Source organism: Neoarius graeffei, chromosome 22 (genome assembly GCF_027579695.1).
Source record: "Neoarius graeffei isolate fNeoGra1 chromosome 22, fNeoGra1.pri, whole genome shotgun sequence".
Taxonomy (NCBI): domain Eukaryota; kingdom Metazoa; phylum Chordata; class Actinopteri; order Siluriformes; family Ariidae; genus Neoarius; species Neoarius graeffei.
Window position 1 is genome coordinate 30,344,179 of NC_083590.1, and position 20,114 is coordinate 30,364,292.

Below are 20,114 nucleotides of genomic sequence, written 5' to 3' on the forward strand. Positions count from 1 at the left end.
CAGGGTATACAGGTTAATCAGGGTTAGTATATATGAGAGTTTTTTTCTTTGTGTTTTGTTTTAAACGGGGTAAAGCCTTTACAAAAAAACAAAGAAAAAAACTCTCATATATACTAACCCTGATTAACCTGTATACCCTGTATGCCCCCACATTTTGTATGCTGCTGAATCTGTCCTTTTTTCAGTAGCTTTGTATAAACAATAACCGCTAAATGTAATGCAATGTTATGTAAGGTGATCACCTCGGCATTCTCATTGTGAAAAGTAAGTCACATGTACATGGACTGGCATTTAATGTTGTATTTGTTCCTTTCTATTTGTTTTTTGTCTGTTCATATTCTTTTTGGGGAGTAAAGTCAGTTTAAAAATGCCGTTAAATGCATAGGCCTATTGAGGTATTTCACTCACGTGACCAAGTCATGTGACGCTGCCATTTTGGACGGCACGGCTCGAATCAGTTTGAATGCGAGGAAGGCGACAAACGAAAAACATAAAAGAAAAAGGAGCGAAATGCAGAAAACACCTTCACTATCCAGCGACGTAGGGCATTTACAGGGCGAGCAGAGGGAGAGGTATTTGCAAAAATTGAGGTTAGCAGGCTTAGAGAACAACGTTTACCTGCTTCCACCAGGATTGTTCACTGACAGCTAAGATTTGTTCACATTTTCATTTACTTTCGGTCCTCAGGATAAACAAAATGTTATTAAATGTCATTGAAATAACTTCTTAGTCTGTTGAGACATGGCCCGTTATAAGTTTTTCCTTTACTGTATTTACTAGTTTACTGAGCGCGCTCCGGGGCTGGCTGGCGCTAGCTAGCTAGCGCTCCGGGGCTGGCTGGCGCTAGCTAGCTAGCGCTCCAGGGCTGGCTGGCTGGCTGGCTGGCGCTAGCTAGCTAGCGCTCCGAGGCTGGCTGGCTGGCTGGCTGGCGCTAGCTAGCTAGCGCTCCGGGGCTGGCTGGCTGGCTGGCGCTAGCTAGCTAGCGCTCCGGGGCTGGCTGGCTGGCTGGCGCTAGCTAGCTAGCTAGCTAGCGCTCCGGGGCTGGCTGGCTGGCGCTAGCTAGCTAGCGCTCCGGGGCTGGCTGGCTGGCTGGCTGGCTGGCGCTAGCTAGCTAGCGCTCCGGGGCTGGCTGGCTCAGTAAACTAGTAAATCCAGTAAAGGAAAAACTTGAGACTGAAAGGTTTTAACAGTCATCCATTGATGACTACAGTACATTGCTACAGTAACATTGCTACAGTAACATACCAGCTACTGTTGCTGACATTAGCTAGCTTGCCGTCCAAAATGGCGGACACCGGGGCGTCACGTGACCCTGTGACGTCAGGTGAAATACCTCAATAGGCCAAGTTTAATGACCTTGAGGTTATCAGAGGTCATATGTCGTTTTACAAATGAAAAATGAATTCAGCACCCAAACATTTAACAAACAAGGCCATTTGCTAACTTCATTAATCATTTTAGTACATTTCATTCCTTAGAAAGCTGAGAAACTGGGTTCAGCTGAGACGTTTACAGGCCCAAAGTTCAATCACCTCTAGAGGTCAACAGAGGTCAGATAGAGCTCGGCATATTGCAGATTTGAATTCGGCACACCCAAATTGACAAAAATAAGACTGTTTGCCGACTTTGTCTCAAAAATGCCTTTAACTCCTTAAATGAGCACTTTTTTGAATTTTGGTACCAGTCTATGATGTAAAAACTGTCCACATGTTCTTCAGGCTGGAGATGCATTTGGCACAAAAATGAGCTACTGGACGTGTAATTAGCTCCATCCCTCAGATGCCAGAACCACTCAGTTCTATGTCCTTTCCTTACAAGGCAACTCGCAAGACATCGCTTCCTCCGATGGGAGTGTTTGTTTGGATATATTCATGCCTTAAAAGCTACAATCTGCTCCGTTAATCAGTGATATTAAAGCCTGACTCGGTACAAACCTTTTCTCCTGCTTTTCCATCGTTCCCTGGAGAGCCCTAAAAGGAGGAGGAGAAAAAAAAAAGAAGTTTTAAATCAAACCAGTCTTGCTCTCTATGATGGCACTGTTTTCTCGCTCACTGATGCTGCATCACTTTACGCACTACACATGCTCTCTCTCTCTCTCTCTCTCTCTCTCCTCTACTCTCCATTTATCTCTCATTCCCGCTTTTCTTTGCTCCCCCGCCCATCCTCCCTTTTTTCCCCAGGCCCATATCTGACGATGAGGAATTGACTCTGACTTTATTGCAAATTGTTACAGAGAAATGCACACCATTGTCTTATGGCAGGCCAAGCAGACTCTTATTTGGCAGATTTTATCCTTCTCACACAGTGGAACAGACAGTAAGACTAAATAGGTAAAAAAAAAAAAGATGGAAGAGCCAGAAGCACACATTACGCTGTGAAGATTTCATCTCTGCCTCCTCGAGTGCGCTGAAAGGCGAAAAAATACCTGCTGCTGTTGACAATGGAATAGGGGTTTTATTTAGAGAAAAATCACCAGGCCTCAACAGATGAGTTATAAAAACTCTCCCAGTGGCTATAATTATGTGAGATAGAATATGATTATGTGGCTTGGTTGGTGGCAAGCGGAACAAGGGCATCATTACTCATTGGATATAAACCCAGCAGGCTTGAAGCATCGTTCCGTCGGTTCAGAAAGCAAAAGCGAAAAAGAGGTGAGGACTGCCTCCCACAAGGTAACCTCACTAAAAAATAGGGATGCGAAAGAGAAGCATACCAAATCAAGATAATATATTGGCTCATTGCTGCACAAGGAATTCAGAAAGTAGCTCTTTTTAAACTTTCAAAAGAGATCATGAAAATAACTCGTGCCCACGGGACCCGAGGAGCTCACGTTCATTCATACTTCAGTGTCGTGTCAGTGTAAGACGTTTCATCATGCTGTAGGTGAAGGATGTAGGACTTAGATGAGAGCAGAAAGATCTTCAGACATCCTATACATTTCTGATTGTATGAAATGTACGTTTGAAAACACTGATAGACACATTTATACTTGTTATTAGTAGAAATGAACTCACAGGTAAACCCTGGTCTGCTTTGCCTGGTGCACCGGGTTCTCCTTTGGGACCAGGCTTCCCCTGAAGAACTGTGGTTCCACTCAAATCCTTTGGCAGCACTGGACAAACTTCACATGGGTCACCCTTAAATTGGGAACAAATTGTATTCAGAAAATATACAAATAATTAAAAAAAAAAGATTTAAGTGACTATCCAGAGCTTCCTATATACCGTATAAACAGTCTTAAGCAACTCTTACAAGTGAACGCAAGATTTGAATTTTTATTTGGTTCTGAGAAAATAGCGAACCAAGTTTTCAATTTAGCAGTCGCATGAATGAAGCTAGGGCGGAACGGTGGTGTAGTGGTTAGCGCTGTCGCCTCACAGCAAGAAGGTTCTGGGTTCGAGCCCCGTGGCCGGCGAGGGCCTTTCTGTGTGGAGTTTGCATGTTCTCCCCGTGTCCACGTGGGTTTCCTCCGGGTGCTCCGGTTTCCCCCACAGTCCAAAGACATGCAGGTTAGGTTAACTGGTGACTCTAAATTGACCGTAGGTGTGAATGTGAGTGTGAATGGTTGTCTGTGTCTATGTGTCAGCCCTGTGATGACCTGGCGACTTGTCCAGGGTGTACCCCGCCTTTCGCCCGTAGTCAGCTGGGATAGGCTCCAGCTTGCCTGCGACCCTGTAGAACAGGATAAAGTGGCTACAGATGATGAGATGAGATGAATGAAGCTCGGGGTCAGGGAGAGGGGAAGCAGATAACTAGAAGCACAGAAACTAGAAGCAAAGCCAGATGTGGCTTGCTCGTTTGTTTCATGGACATGGGAGTGGAGCATTCATTTCAACTATTACTGCTCTGTAAACTTTCATGATGTTTGGATAGTAATAGGAGTCAGAGCATTCTGCTGCTGGAGCTCTACAGCTCCTACATTACCTCTTTCAGAAGAATAAACCACTTTAATGGAGCCACACAACACATTTTCTCCAACGTAGAGAATAAATGTATTCAAATCAATGTTTCGCAATGGGACTCTGAACGCTCTTCAAGCTGACTCCGACTGTTTATAACTGAACTGCGCTTGAGAAGTTAAGAACCACACAGCTCATTTTCCTGTTTATCAGGAGCTGAAAACATTGACATTAAAAGCTACTAATACATTTTGTTTCTCATACTGTTTTTTTTTTTTTACTTGTATGCGAGCCAGAAGGATTGTAGCTTGCACCCAGACGCTATGAGGCCGGTCCGTCTTTTGCTGTTAGTGTGCCAGATTAACATTATGAAAATAGAATCAAAGGGATCGCTTGTTTATTTAAGAAAATCATTGAGGGTGTTTTCACACTTGGTCCCTTTCAGCCATCTAACCGAACTCAGATCGATGACTCAGCATTTTTTGCGCATATGTGAACACTCCAACCGTACCCAGACCCCTTTAAAGCGAACCGAACTGAGACCACCTCAGGAGGTGGTCTCAGTACGGTTCGCTAAAAATCAACGGTACGGTTCGCCTAATCTGCGCATTGTGAACAAAAAGCGCACAGGGTTCACTTCGCCTTTTTCACTGTAGTTTAACCTTCTTCGTTTGCCGTAGTTGGTCACGTGACTATAGCAAGGAAACTCAACTTCCTTTTGGAACTTACCACAGCCGCTTTACAGTTCTCTGAACTTACTGACTGATGAGTCAGCCACAATAATATAACTATATTTTATAATAAATGTATTTTCCTTAATCCGCACTATTTTGATCAAAGAATATAGCAGGGCAAGCATGGCAGCAGACATTTTGATTCAAGAGAAAATTACCCAGAATTCCATGCACTGGGGGTCTGAGGGCTTTAAAGGACCTGGTGTGAACAGAAAGAGGACTGAGGCCCCATCAAAGCTTAACTGGACCAGAAAGAGAACCCAGTCCTCTTTGTAATAAATTCACAGTGTGAACACAAAAAGAACTGAGTTCTTTTTCTGTTGGTCCACTTTTTGGTCCACTTAAAGAGGACTGAGTCTGGTTCCTTTAAAGGGGACCAGGTGTGAAAACACCCTGAGTGACGTAATCTCTATCGGTCATATGTCCTGGAACTGTATTGAACACTGTCGGTTTAATGAAGCTAAATGGTGCTGGAACACAGTGATTTAAGAGAGAACTTTATCAGAATAAAAGCAAAATAAATGTCTTGATGAAGGAAATGTGCAAGTAGTAAAACTCAAATTATTCTATCCACATGCACTGGATGTGAGCAATCGTGTGCTCTGATCGGCTACTCTACTACTAGGCTATCGGCTCATATACTATGAGTAGAGAAAAACAAAATGGCGGAGCGTTTTGATGTACCAACCAAGGACGAAATAAAAACTCTACTCGAAAACAAAGCTTCAAAAATTGTCAAGTATTTAAAAGAAACAGAAATAGCTAAAAGAACATTGTTTTTCCCCCAGTATCGCCTGTTCCATACTCCAGCCCAGTTAGTGGCAGTAATGCACCTTTAAGTTGGTTTGCCAACCACCAAAGAAACCCTAAAGAAGAAGAAGAAAACTCCAAAAAATACAAAAAAAAGAAAGAAAGCAACAAAATATGGAATAAAAGTATTTGCTGGTAAGAATGTATCTTTTTTATTTTTCAAGAATTATTATTATCGCATTTTTCACAAATCGCTACAATCATTTCATCGGTTTGTTTACATTCTAGGCGGAAATGATTTTGTCGGACGTTTTGTATAAAGTTTTTATTTATCGGATTTGCAAAAAATTCAAATAAAAATGCTCCGTTTCTCAAAATCCAGTGAATGTGGATAGAATAAAACAGTTATTCCACTCAATCTCGTCATACACGGCTTATAGCCAACTCGGTGCTACGTGCCTCGTCGGCTATCAGCTCATGTACGACTCGATTTCGTGGAATAACTGTTATAGTATGTTAGTATATATATAGTATATAGTATGTATATAGTATGTTTAAAGGAGTCTGTTAATTTGTTTTTTTTTCTGAATCTGTTGGAAACATTGTTTATACAAATACAACAAAACAAAAGCAATGAAATTAATCAAATAAATAAATAAAAGGACATTTTAACCCCTTGGCTGCCACCCATAATTAATTGTAATGTGCCGGGCATATAGGACAAAAATAGGTCAGAATTGGGGTATTTTGATAATCTTTCTCTAACTTGTTCAGAACTTTATATCTTTAATATTTGTATAGAAAAATCACAAAAAACACTGTTGTAGAGTAAAAATAACTTTAGTCATCAAAAACAACTTCAAAAACACCCAAAAAAAACCCCCAAGACAATGGGTCTCGTCTCATCTAGTCAATGAGAACCTGTCCATAAACATGAATTACTAGTACTTAAACACAATGTACACCAAGGGTCCATGGATTTCAAGTAACTGGGTCCCATTTTTATGATGGTGTTTGGTATGACCCGACCGTGAATAGAACTCGCGATCGAGAGGCGGACACGCTAACCACTAGGCCAACTCGCGGTAATGTGTCACTGTGAAGTAAAAGTAATGTGCCATGTAAGGTACAGTACATAAAAGGAGGTGTTTATGACAAGTCGCGTACGTCATAAGGCACAGCGGTAAAAGATTTCATGACGTACGTGACTCGTCCAAGGGCACTGAAGGCGTTAAAATAAAAAATAGAACAACAAACAAACAAATAGCAATCAGATCTAATCGTGTAGCAGAATGTTACAGTTGTAAATTGGTTTCTATCCGTTTTTAAAATGATGCAATTCTACATGGTTTTGTCTTGGCTCACCTTTTCACCTTTGGAGCCACCTGGACCTCTTGGACCCTGCAAGCACCCAAAGAACATGACCAAAATAAACAGCGGGCGTTCATCAGCTTTTTCACTTCACTTACAGTCCTATGCAAAAGTCTTGTGCACCCTATTTTTTGAAACACAATCTAGATTTCCAGACATTAGTTTTCCAGCCCAACATTAAATGTTACAGAAAAAATCTTTGTACGTCAGTAAAGAAAGCAGTATATTACATAAGAGATACTTTTCAGACAAAAACATAATGAAGGCTGCTGGGTTTTGGTGCAAAATGAAGAAGCGAGTCTGACAGTCAAAGTGTCCAGAAGAACTGTGGCTGGTTCTTAGCCTAGTAAGTCGCCTAGCGGCCAAAAATATTTTTTGCCTGCGAGTGGGTCTAGCCTCGCACCATATAAACAAAACACCCCGGGCATCAAATCATGCCCGCCAATCAACGCAAGGTTTTTGTTTGGATTCTTTGGGCGGGCTTTTGCAGGAGTGACGACAAAGCTGCGCGACGCTGGAGAAAGCACAGCAGGAAAGATGGCTACGGCTAGTGAACAGCGCGCGTTTGACTCCGCTTTGGAATCAGTTTTAGAAGAATTAGACTTGGAGTTTTCATTGAAACATGAGCAGGAAGAGGCTCTCCGCTCATTCCTTTTCAAGAAGGACATTTTCGCTGTTTTGCCGACCGGCTATGGCAAAAGTCTGATCTACCAGCTGGCTCCGCTGGTAGCCAAAAGGATGGGGCTAGTTTGTGCAGTACGAAGAATTAATAAACAGCTTTGAAACATTACTTTTTGATTGTTTCTTATTTTCCCGTTATTTTAAATTTAAGGGAAATTATTTCACCAAACACCACTAAATAAAAACTCTCAAAAACAGTTTAAGCAAACCCTTGAAAAACACTTGAAAAAAAAAAAGTGTATGTTAAGTATGTGGTACAGACTCCAAACTTGTGGTCATTATCTCCAAACTTCTTAATATCTAGAACCTGTTTATTAATTAATACGCATTTTGAAAAATTATTTATTTCAAGGCCTCCCCCACTGCTTTCTGTCGCTCTGACTACGTCACAGTCACTGTTGCGCTGATTGGTCAGAGCGTTGGCCTATACGCACAGAGACAGTTTGAAAGACAGCGGGTTGTTCCTCCCCCACCCTTCGGAAATGTCTACGAGCGAGGCCAGACTAAATATTCACATTTAGTCTGGCTTGCCAGGCTAGCTGGTTCTGGAAGATGTTCAGTAAAACCTACAGCTGATTTCCTTAGAAAACTGCACTCACTGTACCTCAGACTACTATTTATTTTTTAAAGCAAAAAGTCGTCTCATACCAAATATTGACTTTGTTTCATTTATTGCGGCTTATGCTGTTTTTAGTATTTTTTAAAATATAGAAACATTTAATTCCATTATATCTGAAGGCATCTTTGCTCTACAGCATTTCATTGCATGTGCCTAAGACCTTTGCACAGGACTGCATATTTACTTGTAGATTACAATGACAGAAAATACAGCAATAATGGAAGTGGCATTGATGATGATATTGCACAGACAGTGCGCATTCACTTCCCTCTGAATAATAAAGAGTTTGAAATAAACTTCTTTCCATGAAAGGATCATCACACTTACAGGATCACCTGTCATCCCATCCTTCCCAGGTATCCCAGAATCCCCCTGGAACAGTGAAATACGGATAGTACTTTGATCAGCACAGATGTAGTCATGAAGAGAGTCTGCTGAACTGAAACGATTGTACTTCGTTCGAACAAATTCTTAAAAATAATCAGTCAAATTTGGTTTCACTACCTTTGATCCAGGTACGCCTGGGCTCCCCTGAGTAAAAATAAAGAAGAGGATGGCAAACGGTTCATCAGCCAGAACTACTTTAAGAAAGATGAATCTCTATGAGTGTCATAAATCATTATACACAGGGGTCCGGAAGTCTTTTACTTTAAATCGCTATTGAAACTGAATGCAATACAGTGTAAGAATGTATTGATAATTCAGAATGAAACTAACTGAGTCAATGTTAGTTGTTAGCTGAAATGACAAAATTTAACAGTATGAGTCTCAAAACCAGGTCAAAGGGGCTCCCGAGTGGCGCAACAGAAAAGTGTTCGCCTTATCATCTGGAAATTGCTATTTCGAATCCCGATGACGCCGCAGCCATCCGTGGCCGGGAGCTCAAGAGAGCAAAACTGGCAGATAGGGGTGGCGTATGCTCTCCCATATCGGTCACGGTGATAATGGTCGTCTGTGAGTTCATACATATGGAAGTGGGTGGATAGCGCTTTCCTCCGAGTGTGTTACACCGCCCCCTAACGTTGCATAAGCAGCAGTTGTTCAAAAAGATGTGGTCGGCTGGCATCGCATCACACTGCCTTGGAGGAAGCTCATGAGAGTCTGGTTAAGCCATGACTAAATTAGGAAGAAAATTGGGGAAATGCCTTGCTTTGAGCTGACAGGAATAACTTAAATAACCACTCGTTACAAACGTAGTGTGCAGAAAAGCATCTCAACAATAGAAAATCATCACAGGTTCCAATCCTATTAGTCACAGATACCCCATTTCGACCAGCAGGGAACAGGTTCTTGAACTGGTTCCGTTCAGGATTCTTTGAACTTTGGTGCCAGCTAATGAACCACCTCACGTTTTCACCAGTTTTGAGCAGAACCTTTGTAATCAAGGATGCATCATGAACAGAGGGCATTGCACAATACACAACGGGAGTAAACAGTATTAGCAAGATGGTGGTTCACATTGATTTCCTGTGAGCTTTTGTTCTGTTATCGCAGATCTTTGTTTTCGGTCCGTTTTTTTCTGAATATGTATCCTTTTCCATTAGATTCTCCATCACTGCACTCCACTTCCTCTCCAAACTAATGACACGCCTGCTGATGTCGTTACAGTTCCCGCTTGAAAAACCAGCTATATTTTGGTTCTGGCTGGGAACCAACTTTTCAGGTTCCGAACCAATTTACTTTTGGTCGAAATTCTCCAAACGGTTCAAAATTTGGTGCGTGAACAAGAACGGAACCCATTCCCTGTTGGTTGAAAAGGGGCAAATCAGGACTCTAAGGCTACAATGGGCACCAAAATTGGAGACTTGAAGATCAGACACAAGTCATTTGGTCTGATGAATCTGGATTTATGCTGCAACATGCAGGTGAAAGAGTCAGAATTTTGCTACAACAGCAAGAATCCATGGACTCAAGCATGGATTGTCAACAGTCCAGACCGCTGCTGATAGTGTAATGGATGGGGAATGTTTTCTAGGACACTTTGAGCCCTGGTGGCACGGTGGTGTAAGAAGGTTCTGGGTTCCAGCCCAGTGGCTGACGGGGGCCTTTCTGTGTGGAGTTTGCATGTTCTCCCCGTGTCCGCGTGGGTTTCCTCTGGGTGCTCCGGTTTCCCCCACAGTCCAAAGACATGCAGGTTAGGTTATCTGGTGACTCTAAATTGACCGTAGGTGTGAATGTGAGTGTGAATGGTTGTGTGTCTCTATGTATCAGCCTTGCGATGATCTGGTGACTTGTCCAGGGTGTACCCCGCCTCGGCCATAGTCAGCCGGGATAGGCTCCAGCTTGCCCGCGACCCTGCATTGGATAAGCGGTTACGGATAATGGATGGAACTTTGAGCCCCTTACCAACTGAGCATCATTTGAATGCCACAGCCTAACTGGATATTGTTGCTGAACACGTACAACCCTTTATGGCGACAGGTTATGCATCTTTTAACAGCTACTTGATAATGATGGCTGATAATTCATCTCTAACTGCTTGCACGAACATGACAAATGTGTTCATTGTGCTTCAGCGGCACCAGACCTGAATCTAATCAAGCTCCTTTGGGGTGTGGTTATCATAGGAGACTTGCAGCATGAATGTGCAGCTGACAAATCTGCAGGAAGTGATGCAAAATCATGTCAATGATCCCATGAACTGGGAATGTTTCCAGCATCTTGTAGATTCCATGCAAACGTAAAATCGAGGCTGTTCTGAGAGAAAAGGAAGGGATTAGTATGCAGGATTAGTATCATGTTCCTGATAAACTGACCCATCAGTGTATGTGTATGTAATTCAGTTGTATCATGATGCACGAACTGATCAAGCCTGATAGATGCTACAGGGTCAAAATCCAATGTGTGTAATATGAGTCCTCATGATGAAGTGCTTACAGGTTTTCCTGGTGTGCCAACGCCAGGAGGTCCAGGAGGTCCTGGTAGGCCTGGTTCTCCCGCAAGCCCCTCCGGACCAACAGGACCGGTGTTTCCCTTTTAAATCAGTCAAAGCAGTTAGATGTTTTATATACTACAGCGTGAAAGGCAAAGTGTAAAATCAATCTTTGCATGTTAAAATCGATCGCAAAGGATCAGTCAGTTTTACCTTCTGCCCTTTAGGACCCACGACACAAATAGATCCAGTGCGACCCTAGAACAAGACAGAGCGTTAGACCACTTTCCATGTCGACAGCGATGACACACACCGCCAAAACGCTGCTGAAGTTATCTATTCAATCTAAAACAATCGGGTCATCAGTGAAGGTTGGTTTAACTAGATAAACTTTTTACATCTAAAACGAATTAAAATTGTAGGCATTCGCTAAGCAGTGAATCTGTTAGCGTAGTCATTTCCTGAATAAAAGATTAGGGTGTTTACACTCTTGGTTAATACGCTCTGACTCTCCATTTAAAAGAATCAATGGAGAAGAATTGATTTATGGGCCTTTGTTGGTCTAAGGTAATCTACGAGGCATTAAGGAGATTTAAGTTCTAAAGAGATCTTGCAGAAGACTAACAGACAGCAGCAAGCAGCTTAAAGCGAGTGTAATTCCTTATAACGCTTTTAAAAAGCTGTGTATTATGAATGTATGGATTTTAAAGAGCATGGAGTAGTCACCTGTGTGTACACGATTAAGTAGTAGCAAGGAACACGAGGGACAATTATACGGAATACCGACTTTTCATTGGAAAAAAAGACAGGACATTTGAAATGAAGGTGCATTCATGGACATACGTCTTTCCCTGGACTTCCACTGAGACCTCGGGCTCCGACCTCACCCTTCTGTCCTTTATCTCCCTGAAAGTGAAAGAGGAAAGAATGAGTACGAATTAAATAGTGACAGAGACTGAGAGCTGAGCTCTTGGCTTTGCCTTTAAGCTAACTGATCATTTTAATAGCTCCCCTGATCTTTGAGTTCGTAGGAATTCAATAAACTCTCGTAACCATGAGACGTACACAAAGAAGAACGGTGCAAGACCATTAGTGCGTTTTATTTTTCACCTTAATTCCTAAAGATGCCTCCCAGTTTCCAAGCAGACCCTGAAATATAAATCGGATAAACGGTTAAATCGAAGGGTAGAAACAGGATCAAGATATATCCCTCGGCTCAAGCAGAACCTCTCAAGCAATCCATTGATCTGGCGTGAGGACACACTCACCGGCTCGCCTCTCTCTCCTTTTTCCCCCTTCACTCCTTCTGGACACTGCAAAACAAGCACACAGGCTGAGGAAAAATAAATAAATAAATAAAACCTTTCCATCCATCAAGACGTCCTTTAATTTTACAACAATCAATAGTGAAATTGAAATGAAAGCTGTGCGGAAAGGTGAGGAACTTACTCGACCGGGAACTCCAGCTCCGGTGCAGTCCAGACCCTGCAGATGGATGAAAAGGATCGTTGCATAGTGGTATAATATAATCCTCTTAAAAGGTATTCTAACTGTTACGACCAAGAGAAGCACAAAGGCGGTTTAATATCATCTCGTGATCGTTTCATAACCTCCCATTAAGGAAATGGGCTTTGCTATTAATGTATCAGTAGTCAAAGCCAAAAATAATGAAAGCTTGGAAAAATCAGTCTATTCAAAGAGACGCTTTGTACAAAAAAAAAAAAAAAAAAGGAGCAGCCTTTAATGAGCCAGAGCTTAATGACGCCAAAACAAATGAAGCTCCCCGTGCACTCGCTGACTCGTTTGTTTAATCGCGACAGGTCTGGGCCGTGAATGACAGCTGTGCTTTTTTGCGTTTTGCCAAATGCAAGTCAGTGACAGTGAACAAACTGCTGATTCTTTCTTACCCGCTCTCCTTTTTCTCCTTTCAGGCCATGCTGACCCGCTTCCCCTTCCTTGACGAGCTGCGATACAGCAGAGAACCTGTTACGACACGACACAACACAACACAACACAACACAACACGCAAACCACCCCAAAGTGGTCTGCGCATACAGTACATGGAGAGTGCTCGCACAAGCCGAATGGAAGTGCATCATGCAGCGTGACGCCGTTTTTCACATCTCGGTTTGCAAATCCATCTTACTCGTACTAAAGCTGGAGAGAATACAGTATGACTATAAAATGGAACACTGTCCGAAGCACATTCATGCATATGGTGCAATACATGCTCGATATGTGGCACACATCACTGTTATACCCACATTTTGATCCTCAGTGATCAACACACAGCCTGCACACTAGGAGAGAAAGTAAAAAGCCAAATCATTTCACTGAACCCTCGGTGACTCGACTCAGAATTTCACATGTCAGACTGAGGATGGCAGTAAAGCACAGTTTAAAAACGAAGGACGGAGCAAAAAAAAAAAAAAAAGACGGCAGATATGAGGAGGGGGGGGGGGTAAACAGCGAGGGAAGAGGTGTAGATGAGATGTGGACGGGGTGGGTGCGGTGGGGTCCACTGGTGCGTCTCTTTAGCACAGCCTATCTCTCTCGCGGGAGATAAAGATCAGTAAGAACAGCAGGATCCCTACGGCAGTGCTGGCACACGCCAGCTGGAGCGCTACACGGGCAGGAGGGGCACATGTGAACTAAAGCAAGTCATAAATAGCCGACACTTACAGCGGAAGGCCGTAATTAAAACAAAATCTACCACCCGTCGTGCCAGTAAGTCCTGCTTCGAGACCAGGTTGTTAATGTATACTGACTGAAACAAGCTAAAGCAAGGAGGGACAAGAGAGCAGGATAAAACAGGCCTTTTCTTCACTCTCCTGGCACAAGTAGTGCACTTACTCATCCTTTCCAATCACACAACCGTGGCCAAGGGGGGTGGAAATGTGAAATATACCATTGTACACCTCGAGTTTTAACTCTTCCTTGCTGTGCTGGTTCGAAATGATCCTCTTAGGTTATCTAAATTAGGTTGGCTAAACAAAACACCCAACATGTTTAAAATGGAAAATGTTCCATCCCTCTTTCATGGAGCCATTTTAATTCATTAGGACGCGTTCACGTCCCACTTCCCAACAGCGAAGACTGTTTAATTTGTCTGAAACCAGGTAAAATGCTCTCCCTCGCTGAGCCATAAGTGATTGAGAGTCGACGCAGCTGAAGTGCAAAATAGACTGACAGGAGATGTTTAGTATGCTAATTTGAAGCACTACTCAGTTATTGCACATGAGCGACAAAACAGGCAGGAAACCAGTGAGCCCCTGAAGATCGCTGCTGCATAATAACATACAAATCATTCTGCTGTCAGGGTATTATCTCAATTTTCAATCTCGGATGGTGTTCAAATTCTATCTCCGCTGCGCCTCCAGATTCAGCTATCTGCTTACCATTTATTCTGAATTACCCCGAAAGGTTAAAGGTCTGTTGGTGCGGAAGGACGACTGAGCTCGGACGAATGTAGCACATGTGGCACATTCTTCTCTAAAGACAGGATTAAATGATCTTTCTTCCGGAGACTTACTTTTTCTGCCAAGTCTTTTGATCCATGGATTGGCTGTAAAAAAAAAAAAAAAGAGCAAGGGAGAAATGTAGTCAGGATCGTCTTCTTTTAAAAACTCTTTTGCCACTACCGGCCACTTTAATAGAAACATTTGTACCCTTGTGGAATAATGTGACAGCAGCGCAGTGCATAAAATCATGAAGGGCAAGAGCTTCATTTAATGTTCACATAAAACATCAGAATGAGGAAAGAATGTGATCAGTGACTTCGACCGTGGCATGGGTGTTGGTGCCAGATGGGCTATTTTGAGTGTTTCACTAGCTGCTGATCTCTTGGGATTTTCACACACACAACAGCCTAGAGTTTCTACAAAATTGTGAGAAAAACAACACCACCACCGCGTTGTTGATGAGAGAGGTCAGTGATCAGTCACTCTTTACAATCGTGCTCAACTGAAAAGCATGTCAGAACACATCTCATTATCTGTAGCCGCTTTATCCTGTTCTACAGGGTCGCAGGCAAGCTGGAGCCTATCCCAGCTGACTACGGGCGAAAGGCGGGGTACACCCTGGACAAGTCGCCAGGTCATCACAGGGCTGACACATAGACACAGACAACCATTCACACTCACATTCACACCTACGCTCAATTTAGAGTCACCAGTTAACCTAACCTGCATGTCTTTGGACTGTCGGGGAAACCGGAGCACCCGGAGGAAACCCACACGGACACGGGGAGAACATGCAAACTCCGCACAGAAAGGCCCTCGCCGGCCACGGGGCTCGAACCCGGACCTTCTTGCTGTGAGGCGACAGTGCTAACCACTACACCACCGTGTCACCCTTTCAGAACACATAACTCACTGAATCTTGAGGTGGATGGGCTCCAACAGCAGAAGACCACGTCAAGTTCAACTCCTGCCAACCAAGAACAGAATCTGACGCTACAGTCGGCACAAACTCACCAAAACGGAACAGTTCAAGATTCGAAAAAGACCAGTTTTTTTTTTTTTTTTGATCGGACAATGTTATAGAGATTTGTCTTGGTTTGCCTGGTTGTGCATTCTGAGATGCTTTTCTGCACACCACGGTTGTCAATAGTGTTTTTTTTTTTTTTTGAGTTACCATAGCCTTCCTATCAGATCAAACCACTTTGCTATTCTCATCTTACCTCTCTCATCATCAAGGCATTCATTTTGTTTTTTCTCACACTTTTTTTAAACTCCAGAGACTGCTATGTGTAAAAATCCCAGGAGATCAGTAATTTCTGAAATACTCTTTCAGATCACATTCTGATTTTTGATGAGGACGTTAACTGAAGCTTCTGACCTGCTGTATCTGCATGATGTTATGCATTGCACTGCTGCAACATGATTGCCTCACTAGATACCTGCTTGGTGTATAGACGTTCCTATTAATGTGGCCAGTAAGTGAATTTAATAATTTTAAAACACAGCATTTGTATTACATCAGTGACATTTATATCTAATGCACCCTTATGAAGATTCCCAACCCCAATTCCGAAAAAGTTGGGACGCTGTGTAAACTGTAAATTAAAAAAAAAACAGAATGTGATAATTTGCAAATCATGGAAACCCTAAATTTCATTGAAAATAGCACAAAGACAACATATCAAATGTTGAAATTGATAAATGTTATTGTTTTTTGAAAAAAAAACCCCGCTCATTTTGAATTTGATGTCAGCAACACGTTTCAGAAAAGTTAGGACAGGGACATGTTTTCCACTGTGTTGCATCGCCTCTACTTTTAACGGCACTCTGCAAACGTTTGGGAACTGAGGCGACCAATTGCTGTAGTTTTGAAAGAGAAATGTTCTCCCATTCTTGTCTGATATACAATTTCAGTTGCTCAACAGTTCGGGGTCTCCTTTGATGTCTTTTGCGCTTCATAATGCACCAAATATTTTAAATGGGAGACGGGTTTGGACTGCAGGCAGGCCAGTTTAGCGCCTGGACTCTTTTACTATGGAGACGTGCAGTTTTAAGATAAGGAAAAAAAAAACTCTCTCAGTTTCAACATTTGATATGTTGTATTTGTGCTATTTCCAATGAAATACAGGGTTTCCATGATTTGCAAATCTTCACGTTCTGTTTCTATTTATGTTTTAAACAGTGTCCCAACTTTTTTGGAATTGGGGTTGTATCATCCTTACAAATATTAAAATAAAAAAGAATGAGGGGATGGGAGACCAAGCGAAGGAGTTTCTCTTCTCAGTTTAAACAAATAATAAATAAAAGGTGAAGGAAAGAGAAGAAGAAGCAGGAGACCAGAAAAGGAAATGATGGCAAGGAATCAAATCTGATGAACACTAAGGAACTGGAGTGTGTGCTCCTGGATGGTGTGGTCCTATCTGTTAACACCAGCTGCAGTTTATATCCCGAGGGAATCACTAGCTTAGCCAATAGCCATCACATTTTCAAGGTAGAGAGATTTGATTAATCATTAGTCTGAAATGTTGCTTAAAATTACTCAGAGCTGTTTTTCCCCCCTCATATGACGCGTTTTGAAAACTAAAGTCATGCAGAAAACAGTGAAGTAAAAGACACAATGGCAAATAAAGCTGAGCACCTAATCTCCAGTTCTGCCTGCAGGACCAAGCAACATATTAAGAGCCAAGTAAAGCAAAACACACACACACACACACACACACACACACACTGCAGCAAATAGCCCACACATCTCCAGGCATGCACAAGACTGAAAACCATAACACTGATGTGTTGTGAACACACAAGCAAGGAATGTAGGCATTAATGATGCATGGAGTTTGGTTTAAGTCGGCTGCGATGATCTTACTCGAGCCGTGCTGGCGTGGCAGCTAGCGCACAAGACGATTAATGCGACGATGCTGGAAACACATCAGTCACCAACACGCCGCCTGCATCTCATTAGCCACAGCCACGCATGTGTATACACAGACTCCATGTGCTGTGCAACACCGAATGCCACATCCTAGCGAGCATGTGTGTGCACGTATCCAGTGCAGAGGCAGCTGACACATCCATGAGAGCATTTCCTTTTATAAATTGCCAACATATAAATTTCACTTCCAGCAGGACTTCAACGAACACTAATATCCAACAGCGACGGCTGGAAAAGGGCTGTACGCACAGGAGAAAACCCAAAACAAGCACAAACATGCACACACTGCAAGAAAACACTTTGCTCTTTTCATTACATTATCGCATTTTCTCCAACTCAGGGGTCATCAGTTCCAGTCCTAGAGGGCCGCAGTCTAGCACAGTTTAGTGATTTTTTTTCTTCTTCTTACCCCAGCTAGTATTTACCTGGTGAGTTCAATCATTGGTCTTTGCACTGGAAAATCACCAAACTGTGCTGGATCCTCCTCTAGGACCATGATTACTTTCTGGCAAAAATGATACTGAATCAGGATGAAAATGAGCCGAAAGGCTTTTAAAACATGAAAGAAAAAAAGGTAACTATTTAAAGGTGCCTTGTGTAAATCTCATCTCATCTCATTATCTCTAGCCGCTTTATCCTTCTACAGGGTCGCAGGCAAGCTGGAGCCTATCCCAGCTGACTACGGGCGAAAGGCGGGGTACACCCTGGACAAGTCGCCAGGTCATCACAGGGCTGACACATAGACACAGACAACCATTCACACTCACATTCACACCTACGGTCAATTTAGAGTCACCAGTTAACCTAACCTGCATGCCTTTGGACTGTGGGGGAAACCGGAGCACCCGGAGGAAACCCACGCGGACACGGGGAGAACATGCAAACTCCGCACAGAAAGGCCCTCACCAGCCCCGGGGCTCGAACCCAGGACCTTCTTGCTGTGAGGCGACAGCGCTAACCACTACACCACCGTGCCGCCCGCCTTGTGTAAATTCAAATTCAAATCGCTTTATTTGTCACTTAGGGGCATGGGCGTAGCGGACGCAGGGTACGCGGGGGACATGTCCCCCGCACTTCCCGTATTTGTGCCCTCTGTCCCCCGCACTTTTTACAGCCATTACAACCACTCAATTCATTTTTAACACGTGGAAACGCGTTTTTCCGAGCCGCCTCTAAACGCATCACGAGCAGGCGGCGCTAAGGTGGCAAACAAACACCGCTGTCGCGTGTGATCAGAGACGCTTTAGAAAATATTGTATGAGTATCTTTGGTGTGATTCAGATCTGGGCAGCGCTTCTGTACCGTATGTTCAGCAAACCGGCCAAGAGGCTAAAGACTTTAGACAGTCAGTTTTTTTTCCAAACAAACCGTGTAAGTTGAGTAATGCTGTTGAATGTAGATAATGTTTAGCTAAAAGATGGCAATTTAGTTAGTTAAGCTAGCTAGCTAACTTATGCCGCTTTTCCACTACCAACGCGGCTGAGTCGGGCTGAGCCGTGCCGTGCTGAGTTGGGCTGAGTCGAGCTGAGTGGGGCTGTTGGAGTTGCATTTCGACTACAACCGCGCTGAACCGTGCTGGCTGGAAGTGGGTGGACACATTGGGTGGAGTTAGCGAAAGTGGGTGGACATCACGTGATGTCGTTAGGCGGCGCAAACAGTGACATCAGTGACCTTTTAAGCGGTAGTCTCACAACCTGGAGAGTAAACAATAAACATGGAGGACATGGAGTCGTTAGTGTTGCTGGTCTTGGTGCTGTGGCTTGTTGTCACCGACAACGCCAACAGATACTGGCAAGAGCGTATAGATGAGGCGAGGCGCATAAGGCTTCAGAAATTCTCGTAATTTGTAATTCTTCTTCTTCCGGGTTTACGGTGTTTACAGATCCCAGCGTGGTCGCGGGGCGTGTGTGGGCATGTGAGGACACTCCTCCTCACCAATCAGTGCACAGGGGAGTGTCTGCTCACGCCCCTAGCCTCACTCAGCTCGGTTTGGCTCGCTTCAGCCCCACTCCAAAACCGTGCGAGTTTTGGGGGCTGAGCAGGGCTGAAGCGAGCTGAGTCGTGCTGCTCTTAGATAGTCGAAACGCGAGCCGTGTCGGGCTGAAGTGAGCTGAAGCGAGCTGAAAAAGGGTAGTGGAAAAGGGCCATTAGAGGCGGTAGTAACTGGTTACATTTACTCCGTTGAGTAACTTTTTGGATAAATTGTACTCTTAAGAGTTGTTTTGTTGCAAAATACGTTTTACTTTTACTTGAGTAATATTATTCTAAAGTAACAATACTCTTACTTACGTTACTAACGTTAGAGTAACGTTACTATTTTGGCTACTCTAAGATTACTCACTTCTGGGTAGAAAATAAGAATATAAATGTATTTGTGTTCCTTTGACTGTTATTTTTGTAAAGATTTAATTTATTTTTGTGGTAGTTAAAGTTTAAAGTACACGAATTTGCTGATTATTATTACTGTATTCCTAATTCTATTTCAAAATGTTGCTTTCCACATATTTTTTAATCTTTATTGCCACAATAGAAAGAGCAGGGTGAGAGAGGAGACAGTGGCCCAGAGGCCAACAGGGATGATTATGCAGGGTCACAGGTGAGAAGAGAATATAACTAGCTATGTCACGACTACTATTCTTAATTCTATTTATACATTTTACTCTATAGATTTATCGATTTTGAATTTAGATTTTGATAGTATATCATTTTAAAGAACTAAAGTCGGTTCCCTGGTGCTGTGCTGTTTGTGGTTATGTGGTTCTTTAGCTGCTAAGGAGAGGCGCAATTGAATGCGA

The 20,114-nt window shown here is 43.0% G+C and overlaps 1 protein-coding gene across 4 annotated transcripts in view; it reads right to left on the reverse strand.

The window, feature by feature from the left end:
• col16a1 (collagen, type XVI, alpha 1) overlaps nt 1-20,114 on the reverse strand; it is a 268,861-nt gene that overhangs the window by 119,440 nt on the left and 129,307 nt on the right. For 3 of the 4 annotated variants that reach the window (XM_060904731.1, XM_060904733.1, XM_060904730.1), the window contains exons 9-22: nt 14,459-14,491; nt 13,191-13,226; nt 12,834-12,890; nt 12,376-12,411; nt 12,195-12,239; nt 12,037-12,075; nt 11,770-11,832; nt 11,140-11,184; nt 10,932-11,027; nt 8,559-8,585; nt 8,382-8,426; nt 6,749-6,784; nt 3,015-3,137; nt 1,935-1,970 (exon numbers count right to left, since the gene is read on the reverse strand). In XM_060904731.1, coding sequence (XP_060760714.1) covers nt 1,935-1,970; nt 3,015-3,137; nt 6,749-6,784; nt 8,382-8,426; nt 8,559-8,585; nt 10,932-11,027; nt 11,140-11,184; nt 11,770-11,832; nt 12,037-12,075; nt 12,195-12,239; nt 12,376-12,411; nt 12,834-12,890; nt 13,191-13,226; nt 14,459-14,491 — 717 coding nt within the window. The remainder of the gene's footprint in view (nt 1-1,934; nt 1,971-3,014; nt 3,138-6,748; nt 6,785-8,381; nt 8,427-8,558; nt 8,586-10,931; nt 11,028-11,139; nt 11,185-11,769; nt 11,833-12,036; nt 12,076-12,194; nt 12,240-12,375; nt 12,412-12,833; nt 12,891-13,190; nt 13,227-14,458; nt 14,492-20,114) is intronic. The other variant, XM_060904732.1, reaches the window with a different exon arrangement.